Source organism: Heterodontus francisci, chromosome 3 (genome assembly GCF_036365525.1).
Source record: "Heterodontus francisci isolate sHetFra1 chromosome 3, sHetFra1.hap1, whole genome shotgun sequence".
NCBI classification, from domain to species: domain Eukaryota; kingdom Metazoa; phylum Chordata; class Chondrichthyes; order Heterodontiformes; family Heterodontidae; genus Heterodontus; species Heterodontus francisci.
The window spans coordinates 61,981,526-62,008,084 of NC_090373.1; the positions used below are offsets into that span (position 1 = coordinate 61,981,526).

Consider the following 26,559-nt stretch of genomic DNA (forward strand, 5'->3'; position numbering starts at 1 on the left):
TTGTCTCTCGAGACAAGGAGGCCAAAGAAGAAGAAGTTAGAAAATGGTTGAGTTACCAAAAGGTACTGCTAATTCTCAAAAGTAAAGAAATTACAGCAACATAGTACATTTTAAAAGTGTAGGTGACCTAAATTGATTAAGAAGAATGCCAGCATGTACAGAGATGATTATAAATGGTGGTTTGACCTTTGTACTACATCCTTGTGTTTTTGCCGCTTAAGGTCCGTACACTGCACACCCATTCCGTAACCAAAAGGGTGAGTAGGGATCTGCCTATGAACCTTAGCCAGTGTTTCTTCTGTAGCTAGCCTGAGTGAATTCTCTCCCTCCTTTCCTAAAGGGAATACTGGCTCGTGAAGGTTTGCCCCAGATCAAGAACTTGTAATGAAGAGAATTATGGGTAACAGTCATGTCCGGCTTCATTTATATCGTGATAATTATTTCGTAACTACTTTTTATGTCATTTTCCTCCTTTCTGTCAAGAGAACAGTGAGTTCTCAGAAAGAAGGTTATGCTTTTCAAACCTAACCTCTGCTGATAATCACACTTACCAGAGGGGTACCAATATCCTGGGGGGGAGATTTGTTAGTGCTCTTCGGGGGGGTTTAAACTAAATCAGCAGGGGAATGGGAACCTAAATTGCAGTGCCAGTGTACAGGCTGTTGAGAGTAGTGAGGTAGGGGATAAGGTTACAGGGACGCAAGAGGGCACTGGCAAGCAAGAACTTGGTTTAAAGTGTGTCTACTTCAACGCCAGGAGCATCCGGAATAAGGTGGGTGAGCTTGCAGCATGGGTTGGTACCTGGGATCCTGATGTTGTGGCCATTTCGGAGACATGGGTAGAGCAGGGGCAGGAATGGATGTTGCAGGTTCCGGGATTTAGATGTTTCAGAAAGAACAGAGAAGAGGGTAAAAGAGGGGGGGGTGTGGCATTGTTAATCAAGGAAAGTATTACAGCGGCAGAAAGGACGTTTGAGGACTCGTCTACTGAGGTAGTCTGGGCCGAGGTTAGAAACAGGAGAGGAGAGGTCACCCTGTTGGGTGTTTTCTATAGACCTCCGAATAGTTCCAGAGATGTAGAGGAAAGGATAGCGAAGATGATTCTCGACAGGAGCGAGAGTAACAGGGTAGTGGTTATGGGGGACTTTAACTTTCCAAATATTGACTGGAAATACTATAGTTCGAGTACTTTAGATGGGTCTGTTTTTGTCCAGTGTGTGCAGGAGGGTTTTCTGACACAGTATGTGGACAGGCCAACCAGGGGCGATGCCACATTGGATTTGGTACTGGGTAATGAACCCGGCCAGGTGTTTGATTTAGATGTAGGTGAGCACTTTGGCGATAGTGATCACAATTCGGTTAGGTTTACCTTAGCGATGGGCAGGGACAGGTATATACCGCAGGGCAAGAATTATAGCTGGGGGAAAGGAAATTATGACGCGATTAGGCAAGATTTAGGATGTGTAGGATGGGGAAGGAAACTGCAGGGGATGGGCACAAACGAAATGTGGAGCTTATTCAAGGAGCAGCTAATGCGTGTCCTTGATAAGTATGTACCTGTCAGGCAGGGAGGAAGTTGTCGAGCAAGGGAGCCGTGGTTTACTCAAGAAGTTGAAGCGCTTGTCAAGAGGAAGAGGGCGGCTTATGTTAGGATGAGACGTGAAGGCTCAGTTAGGGCGCTTGAGAGTTACAAGCTAGCCAGGAAGGATCTAAAGGGAGGGCTAAGAAGAGCAAGGAGAGGACACGAGAAGTCATTGGCGGATAGGATCAAAGAAAACCCTAAGGCTTTCTATAGGTATATCAGGAATAAACGAATGATAAGAGTTAGAACAGGGCCAATCAAGGATAGTAGTGGGAAGTTGTGTGCGGAATCAGAGGAGATAGGGGAAGCGTTAAATGAATATTTTTCGTCAGTATTTACAGTAGAGAAAGAAAATGTTGCCGAGGAGATTACTGAGATACAGCCTACTAGGCTAGATGGGATTGAGATTCACAAGGAGGAGGTGTTAGCAATTTTGGAAAGAGTGAAAATAGATAAGTCCCCTGGGCCAGATGGGATTTATCCTAGGATTCTCTGGGAAGCCAGGGAGGAGATTGCAGAGCCGTTGTTGTTGATCTTTAAGTCGTCATTGTCGACAGGAGTAGTGCCGGAGGACTGGAGGATAGCAAATGTTGTCCCCTTGTTCAAGAAGGGGAGTAGAGACAGCCCTGGTAATTATAGACCTGTGAGCCTTACTTCGGTTGTGGGTAAAATGTTGGAAAAGGTTATAAGAGACAGGATTTATAATCATCTTGAAAAGAATAAGTTCATTTGCGATAGTCAGCACGGTTTTGTGAAAGGTAGGTCGTGCCTCACAAACCTTATTGAGTTTTTCGAGAAGGTGACCAAACAGGTGGATGAGGGTAAAGCCGTGGATGTGGTGTATATGGATTTCAGTAAGGCGTTTGATAAGGTTCCCCACGGTAGGCTATTGCAGAAAATACGCAAGTATGGGGTTGAAGGTGATTTAGAGCTTTGGATCAGAAATTGGCTAGCTGAAAGAAGACAGAGGGTGGTGGTTGATGGCAAATGTTCATCCTGGAGTTTAGTTACTAGTGGTGTACCGCAAGGTTCTGTTTTGGGGCCACTGCTGTTTGTCATTTTTATAAACGACCTGGATGAGGGTGTAGAAGGGTGGGTTAGTAAATTTGCGGATGACACGAAGGTCGGTGGAGTTGTGGATAGTGTCGAAGGGTGTTGTAGGGTACAGAGGGACATAGATAGGCTGCAGAGCTGGGCTGAGAGATGGCAAATGGAGTTTAATGCGGAGAAGTGTGAGGTGATTCACTTTGGAAGGAGTAACAGCAATGCAGAGTACTGGGCTAATGGGAAGATTCTTGGTAGTGTAGATGAGCAGAGAGATCTTGGTATCCAGGTACATAAATCCCTGAAAGTTGCTACCCAGGTTAATAGGGCTGTTAAGAAGGCATATGGTGTGTTAGCCTTTATTAGTAGGGGGATCGAGTTTCAGAGCCACGGGGTCATGATGCAGCTGTACAAAACTCTGGTGAGGCCGCACCTGGAGTATTGCGTGCAGTTCTGGTCACCGCATTATAGGAAGGATGTCGAAGCTTTGGAAAGGGTGCAGAGGAGATTTACTAGGATGTTGCCTGGTATGGAAGGAAGGTCTTACGAGGAAAGGCTGAGGGACTTGGGGTTGTTTTCGTTAGAGAGAAGGAGGAGGAGAGGTGACTTAATAGAGACATACAAGATAATCAGAGGGTTAGATAGGGTGGATAGTGAGAGTCTTTTTCCTCGGATGAGGATGGCAAACACGAGGGGACATAGCTTTAAGTTGAGGGGTGAAAGATATAGGACAGATGTCAGAGGTAGTTTCTTTACGCAGAGAGTAGTAGGGGCGTGGAACGCCCTGCCTGCAACAGTAGTAGACTCGCCAACTTTAAGGGCATTTAAGTGGTCATTGGATAGACATATGGATGTAAATGGAATAGTGTAGGTCAGATGATCGGCGCAACATCGAGGGCCGAAGGGCCTGTACTGCGCTGTAATATTCTAATTCTAATTCTAAAAAAACTTTACCTCCTCTTGATGAGGCTTCTAGACACTGCACTCCATTGTAGCATTATATTTTATGCTTGTATGGGGGGCTTGGTGGGGGTAGTAGATAAAAGGAAAAAGTTAACAGAAAAATCAGTCTTCAGGAATTAATCTCTTGCAACTAAATGATTGCTACCTGAAATGTATTGAAAAAGATATTAGGCCAATACCTATGGGTTCTCAGCGATAGTTGCATCATTAGCAACAATTGCTTTCCTATTAGCTATCTGTCAATGGAGATTGGGGAACTGTTTAATATTGTTATTTAATATAACAATGCCATTCTTTTGACAAGCAAAATCCATGTCGTGTGACTGCTGGCACTGATTTAACAGTGGCATAACTACAAATCTTTGCCTGATGTAAAAAAGATGGCCCTCCCTTGTATCATTTTCACTATTAGTACAAATCTCTAAATAAATGAAAATATATCTGTCTCACTTTTTATAACTTACACAACAAACTAATTTTTATGTTGTAGATCTAAGGGTTGATCATTATATTTAATCTTTTGAGGAATACATTGTATTTGACTGTTGTTGCTGTCTTTTATTCTGTTCTTTGCATCTCATTAGGGAGTGAACTTGTACCATGAAAACAATAAGTACTTTGGGCTTTCAGACTTCATTGATTCCACGTACTCTGGGCACAAGCTTCCATTGCTGAGATATGACAGTTCATTTGAAGCAATGGTTACTGCAGTGGCAGAAAGGTGGGTGATTAACACAGAAATAAGATCGACATGACAAGCTTTAATGCCAGAAGTCAGGTCAGCCCGATAGGATTATCTCACTCATTTGTTAGGGAAAAGGTACCCACAAAGAGAGCTGCAGGTCTGTAATACATTCAGTGCAATTATGAGACTTAAGGTAAGTGAAGCAACACTAAAACAGTCCAATTACACTTGCACACAGTGTGCTACCCAGTTCCTGCCTTTTTGTCACATATGATTTGTAATATCATTGCATATGCTCAGATTGGAGTATTCAGTATGTGCTGTCACACTGGGGTAAATGGAGCATGCTTAGAATGGAGGGTTCAGTTTTTGATGCCACATTGGGGTAGATAGAGCGAGTTTTTGGTATGTGATTCCACACTGAGGGTAGGTGGCATATGCCCTGATGTCACACTAAGGTCGAAGAAGCATGCTTAAATTGGAGTATTCAATATGGGTTGTCACAGTAGGTTAGATGGAGCATGCTCAGATTGGAGTGTTCAGTTTTTAATGCCACTCTGGGGTAGATGGTGCATGCTCTGATACCACACTGAGGGTAGATGGCGCATGCTCTGATACCACACTGAGGGTAGATGGTGCATGCTCTGATACCACACTGAGGGTAGATGGCGCATGCTCTGATACCACACTGAGGGTAGATGGCGCATGCACTGATACCACACTGAGGGTAGATGGTGCATACTCTGATACCACACTGAGGGTAGATGGTGCATGCTCTGAGATGATACTGGAGCAGATGTCGCACGCTCAGATGCCACACTGAACGCAGATGTCGCATGGTCAGATTCCACAGTGGGGTAGATGGCACTCGGTCTGATACCATACTGGGGTAGATGGTGCATGTTCAGTTTGAAGTGTTTAATATCTGATGTCACACTGGGATAGATGGAATATGCTCTGGTAACATTCTCCAGCCCTACTGTCCTCCGAGGTCTCTGCACTTCTTCAATTCCGTGTGTTGTGCATTATTATTTTCATTACTTCACCTTTGGTGGTTGTGCCTTTAGCTACCCTGACCCTAAGCTCTGCAATTCCCTCCTTAAACCTCTCTACCTCTTTTTTAAAACCTTCCTTAAAACCTCTTTGTCCAAGCTTTTGGTTATCTGCCCTTAAATGCTTCTTCATGAAGCTAGGTGCCAAATTTTGGTTAACGCTCCTGTGAAATGCCTTAGGACGTTTTGCTTTTTTAAAGGTGCTATATTGAACAACAACTTGTATTTATATATGATGCCACACTGGGTTAGGTCGAGCATGCTCAGATTGGAATGTTCAGTTCATGATGCTGCACTGGGATAGATGGAACATGCTCAGGTTACCTTCTCAAGCCCTACAACAGCCCTACAACTCTCCAAAATCTCTACACTCCTCCAATTCTGGCCTCTTGCACATCCCCACTTTTCATTGTTCCACCATTGGTGGTCATGTCTTTAGCTACTTATACCATAAGCTATGGAATTCCTCCCTAAAGCTCTCTGCCTTTCCTCCTTTAAGATGCTCCTTAAAACCTACCTTTTTAACCAAGCTTTTGACCACATATCCTTAAATCTCTATTAAAAAAAACAGAAAATGCTGGAAATACTCAATAGGTCAGGCAGCATTTGTGATCAGGTCGATAACTTTGGTCAGAACAGATCTCAAATTGGAGTTATCAGCATGGACTTCAACTGGGGTAGATGGAGTATGCTCAGATAGAGTGTTCAATTTGTGCTGTCACACTAAGGTAGATGGAGCATGCTCAGATTGGAGTGTTTGGAATGGGCTGTCACACTGGGGTAGATGTAACAGGACATTATGCTTAGATTCAGTTTTTTGGAGAGGGAGATAATTTTAAAAAAAAGTATTGTTTTAAGAGAATTATTGCATCTAATTATTCATTAGGAAACTGATGCCAATTACAGGAATTAAAAGTAATTACTAAACTTTGTTTAAAAATATCAGAACAATAACATGCAAGTGGATTCTACTAAAATAGTCTTCAAAAGATGTAACAATTTAAGTCCACGCCCTGATCTTCTTTGTACTTTGATGGTTAAAATAACCAAGGGTATAGCTGTCAATGTATCCACATGCACCAACCATTCGTCGGTGTGCTCCGTCCTGCTGCTACTGTATGTTTATTTAAAAACTAGACCATCTGAGTTACCATCTGGACCCTTGAACAAAATCAAACCATTGCAAGAAATTATAGTTGCATCATCCAGTGTTTTTTAGTCCGACTACATCTGCCACTTTTTAGTTGGATGATCTTTGTTAAACTTTATTCAAGCTTCAAACTTAACAGAGGGGAAGTTTTGCATTCCCACCTGGCCTACTAGAATTAATGCACATGATGCCTTTTACAATTATATCCAGAGTTCAATTTTATAACTGTTACAGCCATTTAATTATTTGGGGAAAACAAAATACACAATGATGTTGACCATTATTTCCTCCCCTTCCTTTTTTCGATCCTCCCCATCTTTCCTCTCCTTTTGTGTCCTCTGCCTTTGATTTTCTCTCACCATCAATCATGATTTTTCCCCTTATGCATGTGAACTAACTATTTTGTGAGCTCAATGGATTTTTAAAATTACGCGTATCAGTATAGATACCATGAGACTTTGCTACTTTTATTCCAGGTGATTCAGAAATCATTTTACCAATTTAGAAATTTATTCCCAATAATCTAATTCCATTCATCTGTCTCCAAATTAATGAAACAAGAAATGGTTCAAGAGGTAGCACAAAATAATCTTTCATGATTTGGGAACAAGCAATGTAAAAATATTGTCTGTATAACAGCAATGGAGTCTAACAGTATTTAAAAGGTCTTTGCAATCAAATTCTATATGAGCATGTTCTAATGTAACATGTAACTTAAGTAAGAGCTATGTCAATTAACTTGTGGAGGAATGTAGCTTTGAAATTTCATTGTTGATGATCCCTTTGAGAGAGTTGATTTAATAAAAATGCTTTTTAATTCATTTTTCTTTTTTGCTTAAGGTTTCCCAAGATGCACAGTGCTGTGATCTGGAACTACATTTTAATCCAGCATTACTCAGCAGCCATGATGGTGACTGCAGGGCACTCAGAGATGAAGAACTACTCTTCTGTGGAAACTCTGGAGATAATTCAGAGCCTTACAAATTCTACAGGAAGCTGTCCGAGCAGTCATGGTTACATGGTTTTGCTCAGGATTCCCTCCATTCCACTGGCTGCACTGGCGTATGAACGATTGTGTCAAGTTCGGTATCGTCTGGGCCTGCAGTATAGATTTGAAATCATCCTTGGGACTCCAAATGCAAAAATCAATATTAGCCAACACTTTCTGACACAACTGAAGGTAACTACTGGTTTATATTTACAATAATTAAATTCCATATCAAATCAGATATGAATTATAATCTGGATTCTTAGAGTATTCAGTCTCATATTTGTCTCTTTTCTAATACTCTGCGACAAATCTTTCTGTAAATGAGATCAGTTTTATTTGACATTATAACTCAGCCAGGTGGATGATCACTGAGGATTTGCCTTTTCTTGGTCTAACTGATGCTTTTACTCTTGTAACCTTTCTACCAGTGCCAGTGAAGTATCTAAGGTTAATCCAACTATCATGGAAGTTTCTGTTCTCATTCTTCCTCTGTTACCAGATGTGGTTCAGTCATGCTTGCTGTCCAGCTGTCCCTCGTGAAAATTCATACTAATCAGACTGGAGTATCACAAGTGAATGTTATCTCCTGCTTGTAACTTCTGTGAATCTATAACTACAGCTGCTAATGTGACTATTGAAAAGAAGCATCATCTGATATCTTCCTGTCCCTACAGTAACTCCTTCTGAACCTTTGTCAAATCTGTCTGCTGTGAATTCAGTTCTACCACACTTATCTAATTAGTTTATGGTTGCTTTCTAAAGTAACCTGGTTGCCTGATTCTTAAGGTAGTTGACTTCCTCTGGTTCATATCTACTAGCATGGTATGAGGATGTAGGAGCGTAACAATAAAAGTACCTTGTGTTTCGGACTTATACACATGTACTCCTTCAATCTCTGAAGGCAGTCTGAGTTAACACTACTAGAGATGGCATTGGTTCTGTTTCATAAGCTGCATTATTTCACAGTAGGCAGAAAATACAAGACATACAGAACACAGAGTCAGTACAACTTCTGTTTGCATGTTATCAAAAATAAAGAGCGCCTATACATTGGCCCACTCAGTTGCATCTTCTAACTCAATGGAAAGCAGTTTCTCTAACCTGTCCTACCACCTACGACAGTGGTTTGTTCCTTTGCAGCCTTCTGCTGCTTAACTCCGTCTTAAGTGATCACAAAAAATTTTGAACACTAATCTCAAACTGTTACATGTTTCTCGAGGCTTCTGTGACTCCTCCATATTTTTCTCCTTCGATTCTAATATTGTCGATCTTGGGAAAGAATCCCTTGTTGCAGTTTCTATTGTCTCGCAGCTCAATTTGGATTCATAGTAAAATGCAATTCCCATAGGCAAGTCCTTGCCTCCTGTGATCCAAAAAGTTACACTTTTGTGCATGTTGTGAATGACAGTGGTGTGCTACAGGTTAAACAATTACTCCTCATATCATCATCAATATTTTGCACCAGTGGTTGCATGGACTGCCCACCAAGCATTCCTGTACTCTTCCAAAAGGCTATATATTTCTGGCTAAAACTAATAACAAAATTTACTTATAAGATTTGTAAATTACACATTAGCAACAAGAATATAGCAGAATAATCAGCTGTGCAACATATATTTACACATTACTTTGTGGTGCCAACTAGGTGAAGCTACAACACAGGACTACATGAATGCTAAATAGCAGAAGCAGCATGTGATAGACAGAGCTAAGTGATTCCATGATAAATGAATCAGATCAAAGCTCTGCAGTCCTGCCCACATCCAGTTGTGAATGGTGGTGTACAATTAAACAAGTAACTAGAGGAGCAGGCTCCACCAACATCCCCATCCCCAATGATGGGGAGCCCAGCACATCAGTGTAAATGACGAGGCTTTTTTTGTCTAGGACAGCACTTATTGCCCATCCCTAACTGCCCGTGAGAAGGTGGTGGTGAGCCACCGCCTTGAACCACTGCAGTCCGTGTGAGGTAGGTACACCCACAGTGTTAGGAAGGGAGTTCCAGGATTTTGAGCCAGCGACAGTGAAGGAACGGTGATATAGTTCCAAGTCAGGATGGTGGTGTTCCCATGCAACTGCTGCCCTTGTCCTTCTAGTTGGTAGATGTTGCGGGTTTGGAAGGTGCTATCTAAGGAGCCCTGGTGCGTTGCTGCAGTGCATCTTGTAGATGGTACACACTGATACCACTGTGCATCGGTGGTGGAGGGAGTGAATGTTTGTGGATGGGGTGTCAATCAAGCGGCTGCTTTGTCCCGGATAGTACCAAGCTTCTTGAGTGTTGTTGGAGCTGCACCCATCCAGGCAAGTGGATGATCTCACTGAAACCTACAAAATACTTATAGGGATAGACAGGGTAGATGCAGGTAAGATGTTTCCCCTGGTTGGGGAGTCTAGAACCAGGGGACACAATTTCAAAACAAGGGGGAAGCCACTTAGGACAGAGATGAGGAGAAATGTCTTTACTCAGAGGGTTGTGAATCTTTGGAATTCTCTAACCCAGAGGGCTGTGGAAGCTCAGTCATTGAGTATGTTTAAAACTGAGATTGACAGATTTCTAAATACCAATGACATAAGGGGATATGAGGATAGTGTGGGAAAAAGGCATCGAAGTGGATGATCAGCCATGATTGTATTAAATGGCGGAGCAGGCCCAATGGGCTGAATGGCCTACTCCTGCTCCTATGTTCCTCTGGAGAGTACTCCATCACACTCCTGACTTGTGCCTTGTAGATGGTGGACAGGCTTTGGGAGTCAGGAGGTGAGTTACTCGCCACAGGATTCCTAGCCTCTGACCTGCTCTTGTAGCCATTGTATTTATATGGCTACTCCAGTTCAATTTCTGGTCAATGGTAACCCCAGGATGTTGACAGTGAGGGATTCAGCAATCTAATGCCATTGAATGTCAAGGGGAGATGATTAGATTATCTCTTGGTGGAGGTGGTCATTGCCAGGCACTTGTGTGACACGAATGTTACTTGCCACTTATCAGCCCAAGCCTGGATATTGTCCAGGTCTTGCTGCATTTCTACACAGACTGCATCAGTATCTGAGGAGTCATGAATGGTGCTGAACATTGTGCAATCATCAGCAAACATCCCCACTTCTGACCTTATGATTGAAGGAAGGTCATTGATGAAGCAGCTGAAGATGGTTGGGCTCAGGACACTACCCTGAGGAACTCCTGCAGTGATGTCCTTGAGCGGAGATGATTGACCTCCGACAACCACAGCCATCTTCCTTTGCGCTAGGTATGTTTTCCTCTATAGTCCCTTGACTCCAGTTTTGCTAGGGCTCCTTGATGCCATACTCGGTCAAATGCTGCCTTGATGACAAGGGCAGTCACTCTCACCTCACCTCTTGAGTTCAGCTCTTTTATCCATGTTTAAACCAAGGCTGTAATGAGGTCAGAAGCTGAATGGCCCTGGCAAAACCCAAGCTGAGCATCAGTGAGCAGGTTATTGCTAAGCACTGGCGCTGTCGACACTCCCTTCCATTACTTTGCTGATGATCGAGTGTAGACTGATGGGGCATAATTGGCCCGGTTGGATTTCTCCTGCTTTTTGTGTACAGGACATACCTGGGAAATTTTCCATGTTGCCGGATAGGTGCCAGTGTTGTAGCTGTACTGGAACAGCTTGGCTAGGGGCACGGCAAGTTCTGGAGCACAGGTCTTCAGTACTATTGCCGGAATATTGTCACAGCCCCTAGCCTTTACAGTATCCAGTGTCTTCAGTCGTTTCTTGATATCACGTGGAGTGGAGGAGGCCGAGATGGATCATCCACCCAGCACTTCTGGCTGAATGTGGATGCAACTGCTTCAGCCTTATCTTTCACACTGTTGTGCTGGGCTGCCCCATCATTGAGAACGGGGATATTTGTGGAGCCTCCTCTTCCTGTTAGTTGCTTAATTATCCACCACCATTCGCAACTGGATGTGCAGGACTGCAGAGTTTCGATCTGATCCGTTGGTTGTGGGATCGCTTCAGTCTGTCTATCGCATGCTCTTTATGCAATTTGGCATGCAAGTAGTCCAGGGTTGTAGCTTCACCAGGTTGACACCTCATTTTGAGGTTTGCCTGGTGCTGCTCCTGGTATGCCCTCCTGCACTCTTCATTGAACCAGGGTTGATCCCCTGGCTTGATGGTAATGGTAGAGTGGGGGATATGCCGGACCGTGAGGTTGCAGATTGTGGTTGAGTACAATTCTTCTGCTGTTGATGGTCCACAGCGCCACATGGATGCCCAGTTTTGAGTTGCTAAATCTGTTCAAAACCTATCCCATTTAGCATGGTGGTAGTGGCACACAGCACGATGGACAGTATCCTCAATGTGAAGACGGGACTTAGTCTCTACAAGGACTGTGCAATGGTCACTCCTACCAATGCTGTCATGGACAGATGCATCTGCGACTGGCAGATTGGTGAGGATGAGGTCAAGTAGATTTTTCCCTCTTGGTTTCCTCACCACCTGCCACAGACCCAGTCTATCAGCTATGTCCTTCAGGACTTGGACAGCCCGGTCAGTAGTGGTGCTACCAAGGCACTCTTGGTGGTGAACAGTGAAGTCCCCCACCCAGAGTTCATTCTGTGCCCTTGTCTCCCTCAGTGCTTCCTCCAAGTGATGTTCAACTTGGAGGAGTACTGATTCATCAGCTGAGGGAGGGCAGTAGTTGGTGATCAGCCGGAGGTTTCCATGCCCATGTTTGACCTGATGCCATGAGACTTCATGGAGTCCAGAGACCATGTTGAGGACTCCCAGGGCAACTCCTTCCTGACTACATACCACTGTGCCGCCGTCTCTGCTGGGTCAGGACATACATGGGGATGGTGATGGCATTGTCTGGGACATTGTCAGGTATGATTCCGTGAGTATGACTATGTCAGGCTGTTGCTTGACTAGTCTGTGGGACAGCTCTCACAACTTTGGCAAAAGCCCCCAGATGTTAGTAACTAGGACTTTACACGGTCGACAGGGCTGGGTTTCCCGTTATCATTTCCAGTTCCGAGGTCATGCCAGATGGTCTGTCCGGTTTCATTCCTTATTGACTTTGCAGCGGTTTGATATGACTGAGTGGCTTGCTAGGCCATCAAGTGTCAACCACATTGCTGTGTGCCTTGTGTCACATGTCGGCCAGAATGTAGGTCAGACCAGGTAAGGACCACACATTTCCTTCCATAAAGGACATTAGTGAACCAGATGGATTTTTACGACAATCGACAATGATTTCACGGCCATCATTGGACTAGCTTTTTAATTCCAGAATTATTAATTAAATTCAAATTCCACCTTCTGGTGTCGTGGGATTTGAACCCATGTCCCCAGAGTAATATCCTTTGTCTCTGGGTTACTAGTCCATTGATAATACCACTACGCCACTGCCTCCCCCAAGCATTGCAACAATCTTCAGCCATATGTGCCTGGTGTATGATCCATCTTGGCCTCCTTCTGAGCTCCCCACCATCACAGATGCCAGTCTTCAAACAATTCAGTTCACTCCACGGGATATCAAGAAACGACTGAAGACACTGGATACTGTAAAGGCTATGGCTTCTGACAACATCCCGGCTGTAGTACTGAAGACATATGCTCCAGAACTCGCTGTGCTCCTAGCCAAGCTGTTCCAGTACAGCTACAACAATGGCATCTACCCAACAATGTGGAAAATTTCTCAGGTATGCCCTATCCACAAAAAGCTGGAGAAATCCAATCTGGCCAGTTACCACCCCATCAGTGTACTTTCGATCATCAGCAAAGTGATGGAAGGTGGCGTTAACAGTGTTATCAAGCAGCACTTACTCAGCAATAACCTGTTCACCGATGCTCAATTTGGTTTCCACCAAGGCCAGTCGGCTCCAGACCTCATTACTGCCTTTGTCTAAATATGAACAAGAGAGCTGAATTCAAGGGGTGAGGTGAGAGTGACTACCCTTAACATGAAGGTGGCATTTGACCAAGTGTGGCATCAAGGAACCCTAGCAAAATTGAAATCGGGGAAACGTATCCACTGTTTGGAGTCATACCTAGAACAAAGCAAGATGGTTGTGGTTGTTGAAGGCCAAACATCTAAGCCCCAGGACGTCGTTGCAGGAGTTCCTCAAGGTAGTGTTCTAGGCCCAACCATATTCATCTGCTTCATCAATGACCTTCCCTCCATCATAAGGTCATAGTGGAGATATTCGCTGATGATTGTAGTGTTCAGTCCCATTCGCAACTCTTCAGATACTGAAGCAGTCCATGTCCAAATGCAGCAAGACCTGGACAACTTTCAAGCTTTTACTGGTAAGTGGCAAGTGATGGGCAATGACCATCTGCAACAAGAGAGAATCTAACCATCTCTCTTTGACATTCAATGACATTACCATCACTGAAGCCAACACCATCCTGGGGGTTATCATTAAGCAGAAACTTAACTGGACCAGCCACATAAATACTGTGGCTACAAGAGCAGGACAGAGGCTGGGAATTCTGCAGCGAGTAACTCACCTCCTGACTCCCCAGAGCTTGTCCACCAACTACAAGGCACCAGTCAGGAATGTGATGCAGTACTCTGCTTGCCTGTTTAAGTGCCGGTCCAATAGCACTCAAGAAGCTCAACACCATCCAGGACAAAGCAGCCTGCCTGATTGGTACTCCAACCACCACCTTCAACATTCGCTCCCTCCACCACCGGTGCACAGTGGCAGCCGTGTGCACCATACACAAGATGCACTGCAGCAACCTGCCAAGCCTCCTTTGACAGCATCTTCCAAATTCGTGACCTCTACCACCTGGAAGGGCAAGTACAGCAAATGCATGGGAACACCACCACCTGCAAGATCCCTTCCAAGCCACACACCATCCTGACTTGGAACTATATCGCTGTTCTTCACTGTCGCTGGGTCAAAAATCTGGAACTCCCTTCCTAACAGCACTGTGGGTGTACCTACATGAGATGGATTGTAGTGATTGAAGAAGGCGGCTCACCACCACCTTCACTTGGGAAATTAAGGGTGGGGAACAAGTGCTGTCCTTGCCAGCGATGCTCAAATCCCATGAAATAATTTTTAAAAAACCTTTAAACTGTCATGAAAATAAGGTCAGGAATCTTAGAGTCCTTTTTAAAATCTTTTACCCAAGTCTTAGAAGGAAGTTTTTGTCTACAATGTCCCAGCTTACTGTTTTGATGTGAGACAAAGAAAGAGATGAAAAGGTGGAATTGCAGCACAGAGAAAACTACCTGCATTTATCACATCCATGCAACCTTTTAACACTGCAAATCAAAGCACAGTAGGCATGTAGATGTGTTTTTAATTGTAGTTTCCTGGCAATAAGGTTTTATTATCTGTACACCTGACGTAAATATAAAATGATCGACACCCCATCCACTACTTGAAAAATATTCATTCCCTCCATCACCTTAAAAAAATTAATTCCTCCATTACTGGCGCATCATGGCTGCTGTTTGTACCATCCAAGAGATCCACTGCAGCAGCTCGTCAAGGGTCCTTCAACAGCACCTTCCAAACTTGCAAACTCTACCACCTTGAAGGACAAGGGCAACAGGTGTATGGGAATAAAACCACCTCCAAGTTTCCCTCCAAGTCACACATCATCCTGACTTAGAAATATATCGCCATTCCTAAACTTTTACTGGGTCAGAATCCTGGAACTGGCAGTTTAACAGCACTATGGGAGCCTCTTCATCACACTAACTCCAATGGTTCAAGAAGACAACTTACCACCATCTTGAGCACAATTAGGAATGAAAAATAAATGCTGGACTTGCCAGCGACACCCCTGTGAATGAAATAAAAAGTTTCTATTTTATTGCATATCAAACAGTTCGGTGTTGAGAACAACCCTTTGTGATCATCATGTGTCTGTAAGCTTCACATAGATCCAGCATTTCAACATCTGATGCAATTAATACATAATGACTTCCTTTTGTGTTATCTTGACTTGATAGTACCCCCAGATAGCATTCTTTTATTAACTGATTCACATCACTCCCACAAAAAGAATTTTTAATCCTTTCAGAAAGAAAATAAGAGTTTCATTTTAAATCCATAATATTTGGCCTACCTGAAATTTCATATGGAAAAATATAGATCACAGAGGTTTTGAAGCTTGAATTAAAATGGGACTTTGCTTCCACAATATTGCTTCATTCTGCTCTACCATTAAGCCTGTCACCAAGTTTTATCCCTGTAATGTTAGTTGGCTCCTGGATTCCAGTAAGACCTCTGGGTATCCTTCCGTTAATTCTTATTGGTCATTCCCCTAACCTATGTTATTACTTCCTTCTCTCTTACTCTCAGCCCACCTTTCTTTTGCCTTGGGGAATTGATTATGTTTATCCTTTCTTTGAAAAAGTGATCCTTCTTAGCCTACAATTTCACATCCTATTGTCCTTATATCAGTAGTTTCTAAAGTCATGAAAGCTCCTGTAAACTCAAATTAGCCCTCACCTGAAAAGGTCTGACATAATTTGGGATTGTCAATATAATTTTCAGGATGCTGTGCTATTGTTGATCTTATTACCAATGATATGCACCCCCGGGACACTGCTCTTGAACCCTCTGATGATTAAATCACCATTGGCTTGGACATCTTCAAAAGATTTGAATGGTCTGGCACTGTGCATTAAGGTATCACTGCAATTTCCTGCATTACAACAGTGAATGCACTTCAAAATTATGTTGTTGTCTGTAAAGCACTTTGGGACAGCCTGAGGCTGTGAAAGGTGCTATATAAATCCAAGTCTTTTTTGAATGCCGTTGTGCTTTCTTCATTTGTTCCCTCTTGACATTCTAGATGCTCTCCCTCCTCTCATCATTTTCCATTTGATTCAATCCAAGTGTGAACTCATTGTTACTCAGTATCTCAAACTATGGAACTCCAGCAGTTCAAATTAACAACAGTAGAATTATCAAAGGAAATTTAGAGCAAAGTGAAATGGATAACAAAATGTCTAAAAAGTAATTTTTCTAAAACTGTCCCAAAATGTAGCTTATCATTCATTAAGGCGTTTTCTTCATAAATGGAAGAAATGTATTTTGTTTTCAAGTTATCAGCAGATTTGTTTATGTCTTTATTTTCTGTGCTACTTGACAGGCAACACAGCCATGCCTCAGTGCTAACACTGTGCTTTCTGAATCAGAAGATCAAGTCCCACTTGAGCACATAATTTAGGCTGGCACTTCAGTGTAGTACTGAGGGAATGCTGCACTGTCAGAAGTGCCATCTTTCAAATGAGACATTAAACTGAGGCCTTATCTACACTCTTGGGTGGATATTAAAGATCCCATGGCACTTTTCAGAGTAGAGCAGGGGAGTTCTCCCAGTATCCTGGCCAATATTTATCCCTCACCCAGCATTATTAAAGCAGATTATCTGGTCACTTATCTCATTGCTGTTTGTGGATCCTTGCTGTGCAGAAATTGGATGTATTTCCCTGCATTACAACAGTGACTATACTTCATTGGCTACGAAGCACTTTGAGATGTCCTGAGGTTATGAAAGTACTCACATTCTGCACTGGATTTAACGAGCCCATTGCAAGTCCCAGCGGTGGATCCGGAACTGGGCACCATTCCCGCTTGGCACGTGGGCCGCTGGCCACCACGATCATGCAGTGGGTGGTAATCTAGCATAATGGAGGCACGGGGCCCATCCAATCACGTGGCAGGGGCGGGATTTGAGGTGCCAAATAGAGTGTCGGATGACTTTGAAGCAGGTGCTGGCACCATATTTAACGCCCTATCAGCCCTGCTTGGATTGCTGCCTTGCATTCATTTGCTGCTAGCTTGTCAAAACTGAGATGTGTGTTGCAATGACTCTGGACTCACCACCCTCTCCAAGTTGGGAGGTCCTCTTCCCCAGCGATAGCAAGAAGAGTTCCTCCCGCCTGATCAAGCAAGCCTGGATGGAGATCACAGAGGAGGTAAGCAGTCATGGGGTCACCTCCTGGAACATGGGTGCAGTGCTGCAAGAGGGTCAACGACCTCATTTGTTCTGCCAAGGGTCTGCTCCACACCTGTCTCCTCTTTAGTAATTGCACGTGGCTACGCAAGAGGAGGCGCGACATGGAGAGGGAGGTACCACAACGGTGCTGGCAGAGGGGGTTAGGCACACCTCAACCTGACAGGTGCATGGCTGCATCTTGGCCACAGACCACTCTTTTTCACAGCTCACCCCCATTAACTCCCCTGAGAGTGAGCGGGAGCATGAGCTCTATAGGATACCCCAGCAGGGGATGAGGGGTTGACTCTAGCAGAACTGTCATGTGATCTTGCTGCGAAGTATGACTATCTCCCTCTTTCCACTTGCACGACTGGGAAAAGACTTGCATCTGGGGTTGGGAAATAAATGGGCAATCATCAATTTAAAATGATCATTAAGATAGAAGAGGAAGTAGGAGAAATTAATTTATGCAAAAAGTTGCTAATGTATAACATGCTTTGCCACAGGGAGTGGTTGAGGCTGAGATCACAGAATCTTTTAAGGATGGAATAGGGAAAGCATTCAAGTCCGAGCATCCAGAGATATGGGGAAGCGAATGAGACAGATTAATTTGAATTGCTCTTGGAAAGAGATACACTGGACTGAATGGCCTACTTCAGTGCTGTCAACTTCGGACTTATAACTATCACTTTAATCCTTGTGGTTTCACGAATTGTTAACTTATCAATTCATCTGGTAATTGCTTCTCATCTACTAATTAATAAACATATTGGAAGTTAATGATGTAGATGCCTACAGCATGACATCAACAGAACAAACAGGCTGAAAATAGCTGTGTTTGAGCACAAATGGCCAGATTAAAGGATCACAGACCTTCTTTGTTGTGAAACTCCATGATGCTTCATTTGATTTATGGGTTTTAAGACTGTTTGTTCTGCTGAAGAGTTCTATAATCATGCAGTTAATATACTTAACAAGAGTTGATCTATACTATTATTTGATTAGTATATATCTTTTATTTTGAAAGGGTTGGCAAAAGATAGAGGACCCTGATTGGACACCTCAAACTTACTTGGATCTGGAAGACCTGCCATGCATACTTATCCTATCTGGTACCGATCCTTATGGAGAATCTTTTCCAAGGTGAAGACTACTTTTTTAAAAAGATTTTATTACCCATTACCAGCTGAAATTTCTCACCAAGTAGTGAAGGAAAACCTGAGGGTTGGAAGTGATTTCAAATTGCTGTGATTGTAAGTTATGTGTTTGACTACTTGTTATTTTAAGAAAAAGTGGATTCTGGTGGCCGTAAGGGGTGGGAACTGCGTGATCCATATCCATCAGTCTGAGCTAAATTTCATCATTTCAAATTTGGCCCAGTTTATAGTTCAAGTTGACCTGCCCCCTCTTTTAAGCGAAAATGACTCCAAGCAGATGATGAACAATTTAAAAATTACAAAGGGTTATGCTACTGTATCTAATTATATTTGAACAGTTTAGAATGCATACTATGGAGATAAAAACACGGAGTTATCATGAATTCTCCAGGGAATTCTTGGAAGGACTCTTAGAATTCCTTTCTGACAATAGTTTAAGTGTATTACACACAAAATGCAGCTGCAGAAAACAGATCTTCTGTGAGCACTTAGCGATAGCTGAGACTTGGATGGGGGAGTTTTATTTTTCTCATTCTTTGTAGCAATTTGATGCAATTGCTTGCTAGGCCACTTCAGAGGGCAGTGAAGAGTCAGCCACATTGGTGTGGGAATGGAGCCACATAAAGGCCAAATGGGGTAAGTCCCTAAAGGGCATTAATGAACCAATTGGGGTTTTATGATAACTTTACTCATTCTAGCTCTTTATTCTAGATTTATTTATTTAATTCTTAAATCAATTCAGATTATCAATCTACCATTGTGAGATTTGAACTCACAATAATTAGGCTGGGCCTCGGGGTTTCTAGTTCAATATCCTAACCTCTACACCCTCTTTTGAAAAATTACTAGGATTTAAACTGGACAGCAAGATGGAAGTAAGGTTCCCTTTCATTCCTGTGTCTTGTGCTGTGAAGACATTGGTTAAGGTTTTGAATTACTTCATCATTGGCAAAGGAAAGATCAGAACTCAAGCCACAATTTTATATTGTGTTCCCTTGACCTTTTTTCGACTTGTTAAAAAGATGATAACCCAAACAGACAATTTTCCTCTGATTATTATTTTTGTTAATTTGACCATTTTAAACAATTAACCATTGATTTGCAGTCGCAGATAGCATGGCTAGCATGTGTAATCAGCATAAAAAAAAGACTCCTGACAACGCAGAGCATGTGCAGTGCAATCGTGGGTGTCATCAATGCGTGCGAACATTTGCCAGCTTGCCAGTATGAATGAGCGCATTTGTGCGCTGACATCACTCAATGATGTCCTCGCCCTACAATAGCTGCGATTGCCGCTTTCAATTTTCCGCTCCCGACTACTTGCCGCTCCATCCCGCCATCCCTGCTTCAATCACCGCTTCCCCGCTCGGTCACTCGATTCAGGCCTTGCTGCTTCTCACTCTTGGCTACTCTTGGCCTTGCCGCTTCCTCCCCATGGCCACTCACTCCCCACCTTGCCACTTTGGCTGCTCGCTCCCCACTTCCCCCCCACCCCCGGCAGCTCACTCTAAGCTTAGCCGTTTCCCCACTCAGCCCATCGCTGTTCTGCTTATGATGCCCAGGATCCAGTAAGCTTTTTTAAACATTTTCTCAACCTGCCCTGCCACTTGCAATGATTTGTGCACATCCACCCTCAGGTCTCTCTGTTCCTGCACCCCCTTTGGAATTGTATCTTTTACTTTATATTGCCTCTCCTCGTTTTTTCTACCAAAATGTATTATTTCACACTTTTCTGCATTAAATTTCATCTGCTAAGTGTCTGCCCATGCCACCAGCCTGTCTGTGACCTCTTGAAGTCGATCACTATCCTCCTCACAGTTCACAAACCTTATTTAGCACGCGTCGTGCACTTACATAAATACATTGCAAACCTAATATAGATCTTATTGCATTCCTTCTTAGTCAGACCCAACCCTTAATATTTCTTACTATAGTGCTATCAGTCTCTCCCAATCCTTTGTGCACCTAGTTTCTCCTTTCTAATGCTACATTCTGGTTCCTATCCATCCGCCAAGTTAGTTTAAACCCTTCCCAACAACACGAGCAAACTGCCCCGCAAGGGCATTGGTCCCATCTCTGTTGAGGTGTAATCCACCTGGCCTGTATGGATCCCACATCCCCCAGAACCAGTCCCAATGTCCAAGGAATCTAAAGCCCTCCCTCCTGCACCATTTCTCCAGCCACGCATTTATCTGCCCTATCCTCCTATTTCTAGTGCGTGACACCAGGAGTAATCGGGAGATTACTATCTTTGAAGTCTTGCTTGGTAGTCTCCTTCCTAGCTCCTTAAAATATGCTTGCAGGACCTTATCCCTCTTTCTACCTATGTCATTGATACCAAAATGAACCCCAACTTATGGCTGTTCTTCCTCCTCCCGCAGATTGCTCTGCCACTGCTCAGTAACTTTCTTGACCCTGGCACCGGGGGCAACGTACCATCCTGGAATCAGATCTGCGGTCATAGAAACGCCTGTCTGTTCCCATAACTATTGAACCCCTATCACGATTGCTTTCCCAATCTTTCTTCTGCCCCCCAGTATAGCTGAGCCACCAATGGTGCCGTGGACTTGACTCTGGCTGCATTCCGCAGAAGAACCAGCACCCTCACCAGTTACCAGAACCAAATACCAGTTGGAGAACGAGGTGCACTCAGGGGTCTCCTGCATTACCTGCCTGGCCCTGTTTGACATTCTGGTGGTCACCCATTCCCTCTCTGCCTGCCACACCCTTAAGCTATGGGGTAACTGCCTCTGGAAAAGTTCTATCCACAAAACTCTCAACCTCGTGAATGCACTGCAGTGGCGCCAGCTGCTGCTCAAACTCCAAAACCTGGAACTCGAGCTCCTGCACTTGACATTTCCTGCACATGTGGTGGTCAAGGACACGAGAAGTGTTCTGGAGTTCTTACATGGAGCAGGACGTCCTTCTAACAGGACTGAGGTGCCCTGTCATACCTCTATTTATTGGACTACTGAATAAATTTATCAGAAATAAAACTTAAGGCTTTAAAAACAAACTTAAGATTTAAAACCTGATTTAATTCTAGTACCTTATCTTACATCCTTAGCTGGATATTTACCCTTGATCATGATCTTAGTTCCCTTGGGTTATGTTGCCCCTTGCTCTTTGCACTGAAAATGTTTATTGATACTGGTGGAGCCATGCTTAATGGAACTCCAGTATTGAAGAATTCTTAGATTTTACTATAGGAGGAGGCTTGATATTTGACTGATCATGGAAAATATTATTTAACACAAATAGATAAACCAGTACATGCTTACGAAAATTTGTTGATAAAATAGCAATTGTTAGGCCATATAATTAAAGTCTTTGCTGTTAAACGCTAACATTCTTTATGATCTGCTTCATGTACAGTGTTTCGGTATCATAGCTCACAAGGTGACTTTCACTTGACCGGTGTCATCTTCATTTCTTTCTGCTACCTCCTCTGGGTCTCTTCGCTTGCACAGCCTCTTCTGTGCCTTTGTCCCCTTTCTTTGTTATCCCTGTAGGTCTTTTTCCCCAATAGCTTTCCTTCTGTCCTGCATTTTTTTGTTCTTGACATCCACTCTTTCTTCTAGAGGGATGAGCTACAATGTTTTTCTTTTAATAATTTTTCCACCTCCTCCGGATTTCTAAAGTACCCTCATGCATGTAATGAGTTCCTGATGTTGTCTGTTACAACATAAATGAGATGGGCGGCACAGTGGCGCAGTGGTTAGCACCGCAGCCTCACAGCTCCAGTGACCCGGGTTCGATTCCGGGTACTGCCTGTGTGGAGTTTGCAAGTTCTCCCTGTGTCTGCGTGGGTTTTCTCCAGGTGCTCCGGTTTCCTCCCACAAGCCAAAAGACTTGCAGGTTGATAGGTAAATTGGCCATTATAAATTGTCACTAGTATAGGTAGGTGGTAGTGAAATATAGGGACAGGTGGAGATGTTTGGTAGGAATATGGGATTAGTGTAGGATTAGTATAAATGGGTGGTTGATGTTCGGCACAGACTCAGTGGGCCGAAGGGCCTGTTTCAGTGCTGTATCTCTAATCTAATCATAATCAGATGCGTGGGGTCCAGTTTGTTGAAGATCTCAAACAGGTTTATTACAGCTAAACTATTATATCCAGTACAGAGCAAACTATTTACAGAACCTTACTCTGCGTGTTACAGTTGCAGAGTGGCCCTGGCTTTGAGTCACATGACTATGTCCTGCTATGTAACTCATTAGCATACTAAGATCTTAAAGGACATCAGTCTTAAAGGCTATGCACAAGTGGTATCAACTGGTATCTTGATAGGTATAATACTGTTTTTGTTCTGTAAAAGTTTTGCAAACAAATCGGCATAAATAAAAAATTGTTTTTCCTTGTATCAAAGGGTAAAGTTCATGAGTTTCGCTACCAACAGAGCCTTTCATTTTAATAGATGGAAAGCCTTAAACACACACCTGTAATTTCTTGATGTGCTTCACAGGCAGGTGAACCTATCCATTATCACAAACTTGAAAAATTGCTTGTCTTTCCACAGAGGGATCTGGGTGTCCTGATACATGAATCACAAAAAGTTAGTATGTAGGTACAGAAGTGATTTGGAAGGTAAATGGAATGTTGGTGTTTATTGCAAGGGGAATGGAATATAAAAGTAGGGAAGTTCTGCGACAGTTGTATAGGGCATTGGTGAAACCACGTCTGGAATATTGTGTACAGTTTTGGTCTCCTTACTTAAGAAAGGATATAATTGCATTGGAAGCAGTTCAGAGAAGGTTCACTCAACAGATTCCTGCGATGAAGGGGTTTTGAACAGGTTGGGCCTATATCCTTTGGAATTAAGAAGAATGAGGGGTGATCTTATTGAACCATATATAATCCTGAGGGGACCTGACAGAGTGGATGCGTAGAGGATGTTTCCCATTATGGGAGAGCAAAGAACAAGGGGACACAGTTTAAAAATAAGGGGTCTCCCATTTGAGACGGAGATGAGAAATTTTTTTCTCTCAGAGGGTTGTTAGTCTGTGGAATTCTTTTCCCCAGAGAGCAGTGGGGGCTGGGTCATTGAATATCTTTAAGGCTGAGTTGGATAGATTCATGATTGACCAGGTAGTCAAAAGTTATAGCAGATAGACAGAAAGTAGAGTTGAGGCTGCAATCAGATCAGCCATGATCTTATCAAACGGCAGAGCAGGCTCGAGGGGCTGAATGGCCTACTCCTGCTCCTAACTCATATGTTCGTATGTATGTACATATAAAAGTTCAACAGCTTTATATCAAATGCTGTTGAATGTCCTGCTGCTACTGCTGGGGCGACACAGTGGCGCAGTGGTTAGCACCGCAGCCTCACAGCTCCAGCGACCCGGGTTCAATTCTGGGTACTGCCTGTGTGGAGTTTGCAAGTTCTCCCTGTGTCTGCGTGGGTTTCCTCCGGGTGCTCCGGTTTCCTCCCACAGCCAAAAGACTTGCAGGTTGATAGGTAAATTGGCCATTATAAATTGCCCCTAGTATAGGTAGGTGGTAGGGGAATATAGGGGAATATAGGGACAGGTGGGGATGTTGTAGGAATATGGGATTAGTGTAGGATTAGTATATATGGGTGGTTGATGGTCGGCACAGACTCAGTGGGCCGAAGGGCCTGTTTCAGTGCTGTATCTCTAAAACAAAAAAATAACCAATACCATTTTTAGACTCAGTTGGAATAATTATTTTTAAAATTCATTGCAGAAGTCCTGTAATATCAACTGTTTTTGCAGCTGCTGGAATCTGATATCCACTAATTCTTTACCTGATTTTCATTGTCCTCCCTGGTGGGAAAACGAGGTAGCACGATGAAAATGTCAATGCAGCACTTACTGCCTCATCCCTGCCAATGTCCGGGTCACTCCAATTTTCATGGGATCCACTGGAAACAGGCAAGAACCACATTAGACCAAGAAATTTGGAGTCCTATGATGCCAATAAGACCCTGCTGCCATTTTGAAATACCACTGGGCAGTGAATGAAATGCACCAAAGAAAGACTCTAAAAGGCTTACGAGTACAGGGATAAACTTTTATCTTTCTTGAGAGCTCTGTGTTCTGGGTGATGTATGGATAACAATCCTTGCAGCTTTAGGAGGGCTTCACGAGACTTCTCAACACATTGGCAGATTTTTCCAAAGTTGAAAAGGTGCGGTGTGGCATGTCAATTGTCGAGTGTGTAGATGTCTCCGCACAATTTTTCCAGAGGCAGCTTCTCGGGGATATCCAGCCGGTGGTGGCAGACAGGCAAATATGTGCATTAAGCAGGAAATTAAGAGGCAGTTTCAGGCAGGATAGCTATTTTATCAGAGGCTCATGGGCCCCTTGCTCTGTCAGCACCTCATCCAAGTAGATGAAGCAGTTGCACAGTGAGAAGCCCTTGACTGAAGAGGCAGCCATTAACAACTCGGTATAAAAGGGGGAATCAACAACCAGGAGCTCATGTACAGCCACTGACTTGCCATTGTTTAAGCAGTGCTGAAAGTTTGGGAGTGCTGACTGAGGGTGGGTGCTGGAGAATGGCTCATTCATCAAGATGCAAGGGAAATTTGGCAGCTGAGATCCCAGTGCCTAATATATGATAATGGTGGGGAGGGGGGGGCACCTACTCAAGAGTTGAGCTGGAGCAATGGGGAGGAGCAGTGGCCCCAGCAATGGAGGCAGTTCCCTGGTGCACAGTGATGTAGAGGTGCTGGTCGAGGGACAGGAGGAGCCCACAGAATTAAGTGCACCACCAGAAGATCAGCTTTCTGAGCGTGTCAGAGCAGTCGTGCCACCACTGATGGCTTTGCCTGTTGAGGCAGATAGTGGCTGAGAGGTGTGCACTCCTGGTGGAGGATCTTATATCACAAACTCAGGGGGACACCCTAGGTTGTCAAACTGACAGTGACCTTGAACTCTCTTTAGGTTCTGGCTTGTTTCAAGGCTCGGCAGTTGATTTGTGTGGAATCTCGCATTCGGCAGCCTACAGCTGCATGTCCAGGTGATAGATGCTCTATTTTCAAGGACATCTGACCTTGTTGCCTTCAACACAAATGCAGCCAATCAGGCCGGAGAGCTGTGGGGTTTGCCTCAAAAGCAGGATTCCCTCAGGTGCAGGGTGTGTTCGACTGCACATGTGGCCATCAAAGCTCTGTCATCTCAGGCCGTGTTTCCACACATTAAATGTTTAGTTGCGTGACCATTGTAAGTGGTTCCTTCAGGTTTACGCACAGTTTCCTGGCAGCTGTTGTGATCCTTTCATTCTGAGGCAGTTGTAGGCAGTGCAGCTGTTCATTCCACCACACAGCCTCCATGGATGGCTCCTGGCTGACGGGGGCTACCCGGTGAAGAAATGGCTGCTGACCCCTGCGCAAAACCCCACAACTGAGGCACAAGAGCAATACGATCACTGCCATCTCAGCACAAGGGCTGCCATTGAGCAGACCACTGGCTTCCTGACGACATAGTTCTGGTTCCCCAACGGAGTGGTGGGGGAGTGGGGGGCGCCCTCTCGTTATATACCTTTTCAGGGTTTACTGCATTGTTGTGGTCTGCTGCACTGTGCATAACATAACCATTCAGAGAGGAGTGGAACTGGAGGATGCCCACGAGGCACATCAGGGCCAAGCAGAGATCAGATGCTTGTAGTGACACACTAACCAGGATGGCAAGGAAACCCAAGACACCGTGATTCAGGGATGCTTCTCCTGAGCACAGCAAATCATCCAATGGAAGAATCCAATTCTGATTGCCTTTTTATACATAGCAGCCCCGACACAGCACAAAAACAAATCCACTTCTCATGATGCATTGAGTATTGTGCGAGTGCACCTGGCCACATGTTACTCTCAGACCTCACACATAGGCAGGACATAGTGACGAGGTTGCAGTTTCCCAGAACAAACGACATGAGAAATGTTAATTTTCGACTAGTGCCATTTTACTCTCATTGAAGTGCATGCATTGAACAAAAGGTTTTATAATCTAGACCCAGGTGAAACCCAATGTGAT

At 43.9% G+C, this 26,559-nt stretch overlaps 1 protein-coding gene across 1 annotated transcript in view; it reads left to right on the top strand.

The window, feature by feature from the left end:
- greb1 (growth regulating estrogen receptor binding 1) overlaps positions 1-26,559 on the top strand; it is a 375,097-nt gene that overhangs the window by 260,307 nt on the left and 88,231 nt on the right. Inside the window, exons 18-20 of the mRNA XM_068017603.1 lie at positions 4,173-4,309; positions 7,316-7,655; positions 18,435-18,550. Coding sequence (XP_067873704.1) covers positions 4,173-4,309; positions 7,316-7,655; positions 18,435-18,550 — 593 coding nt within the window. The remainder of the gene's footprint in view (positions 1-4,172; positions 4,310-7,315; positions 7,656-18,434; positions 18,551-26,559) is intronic.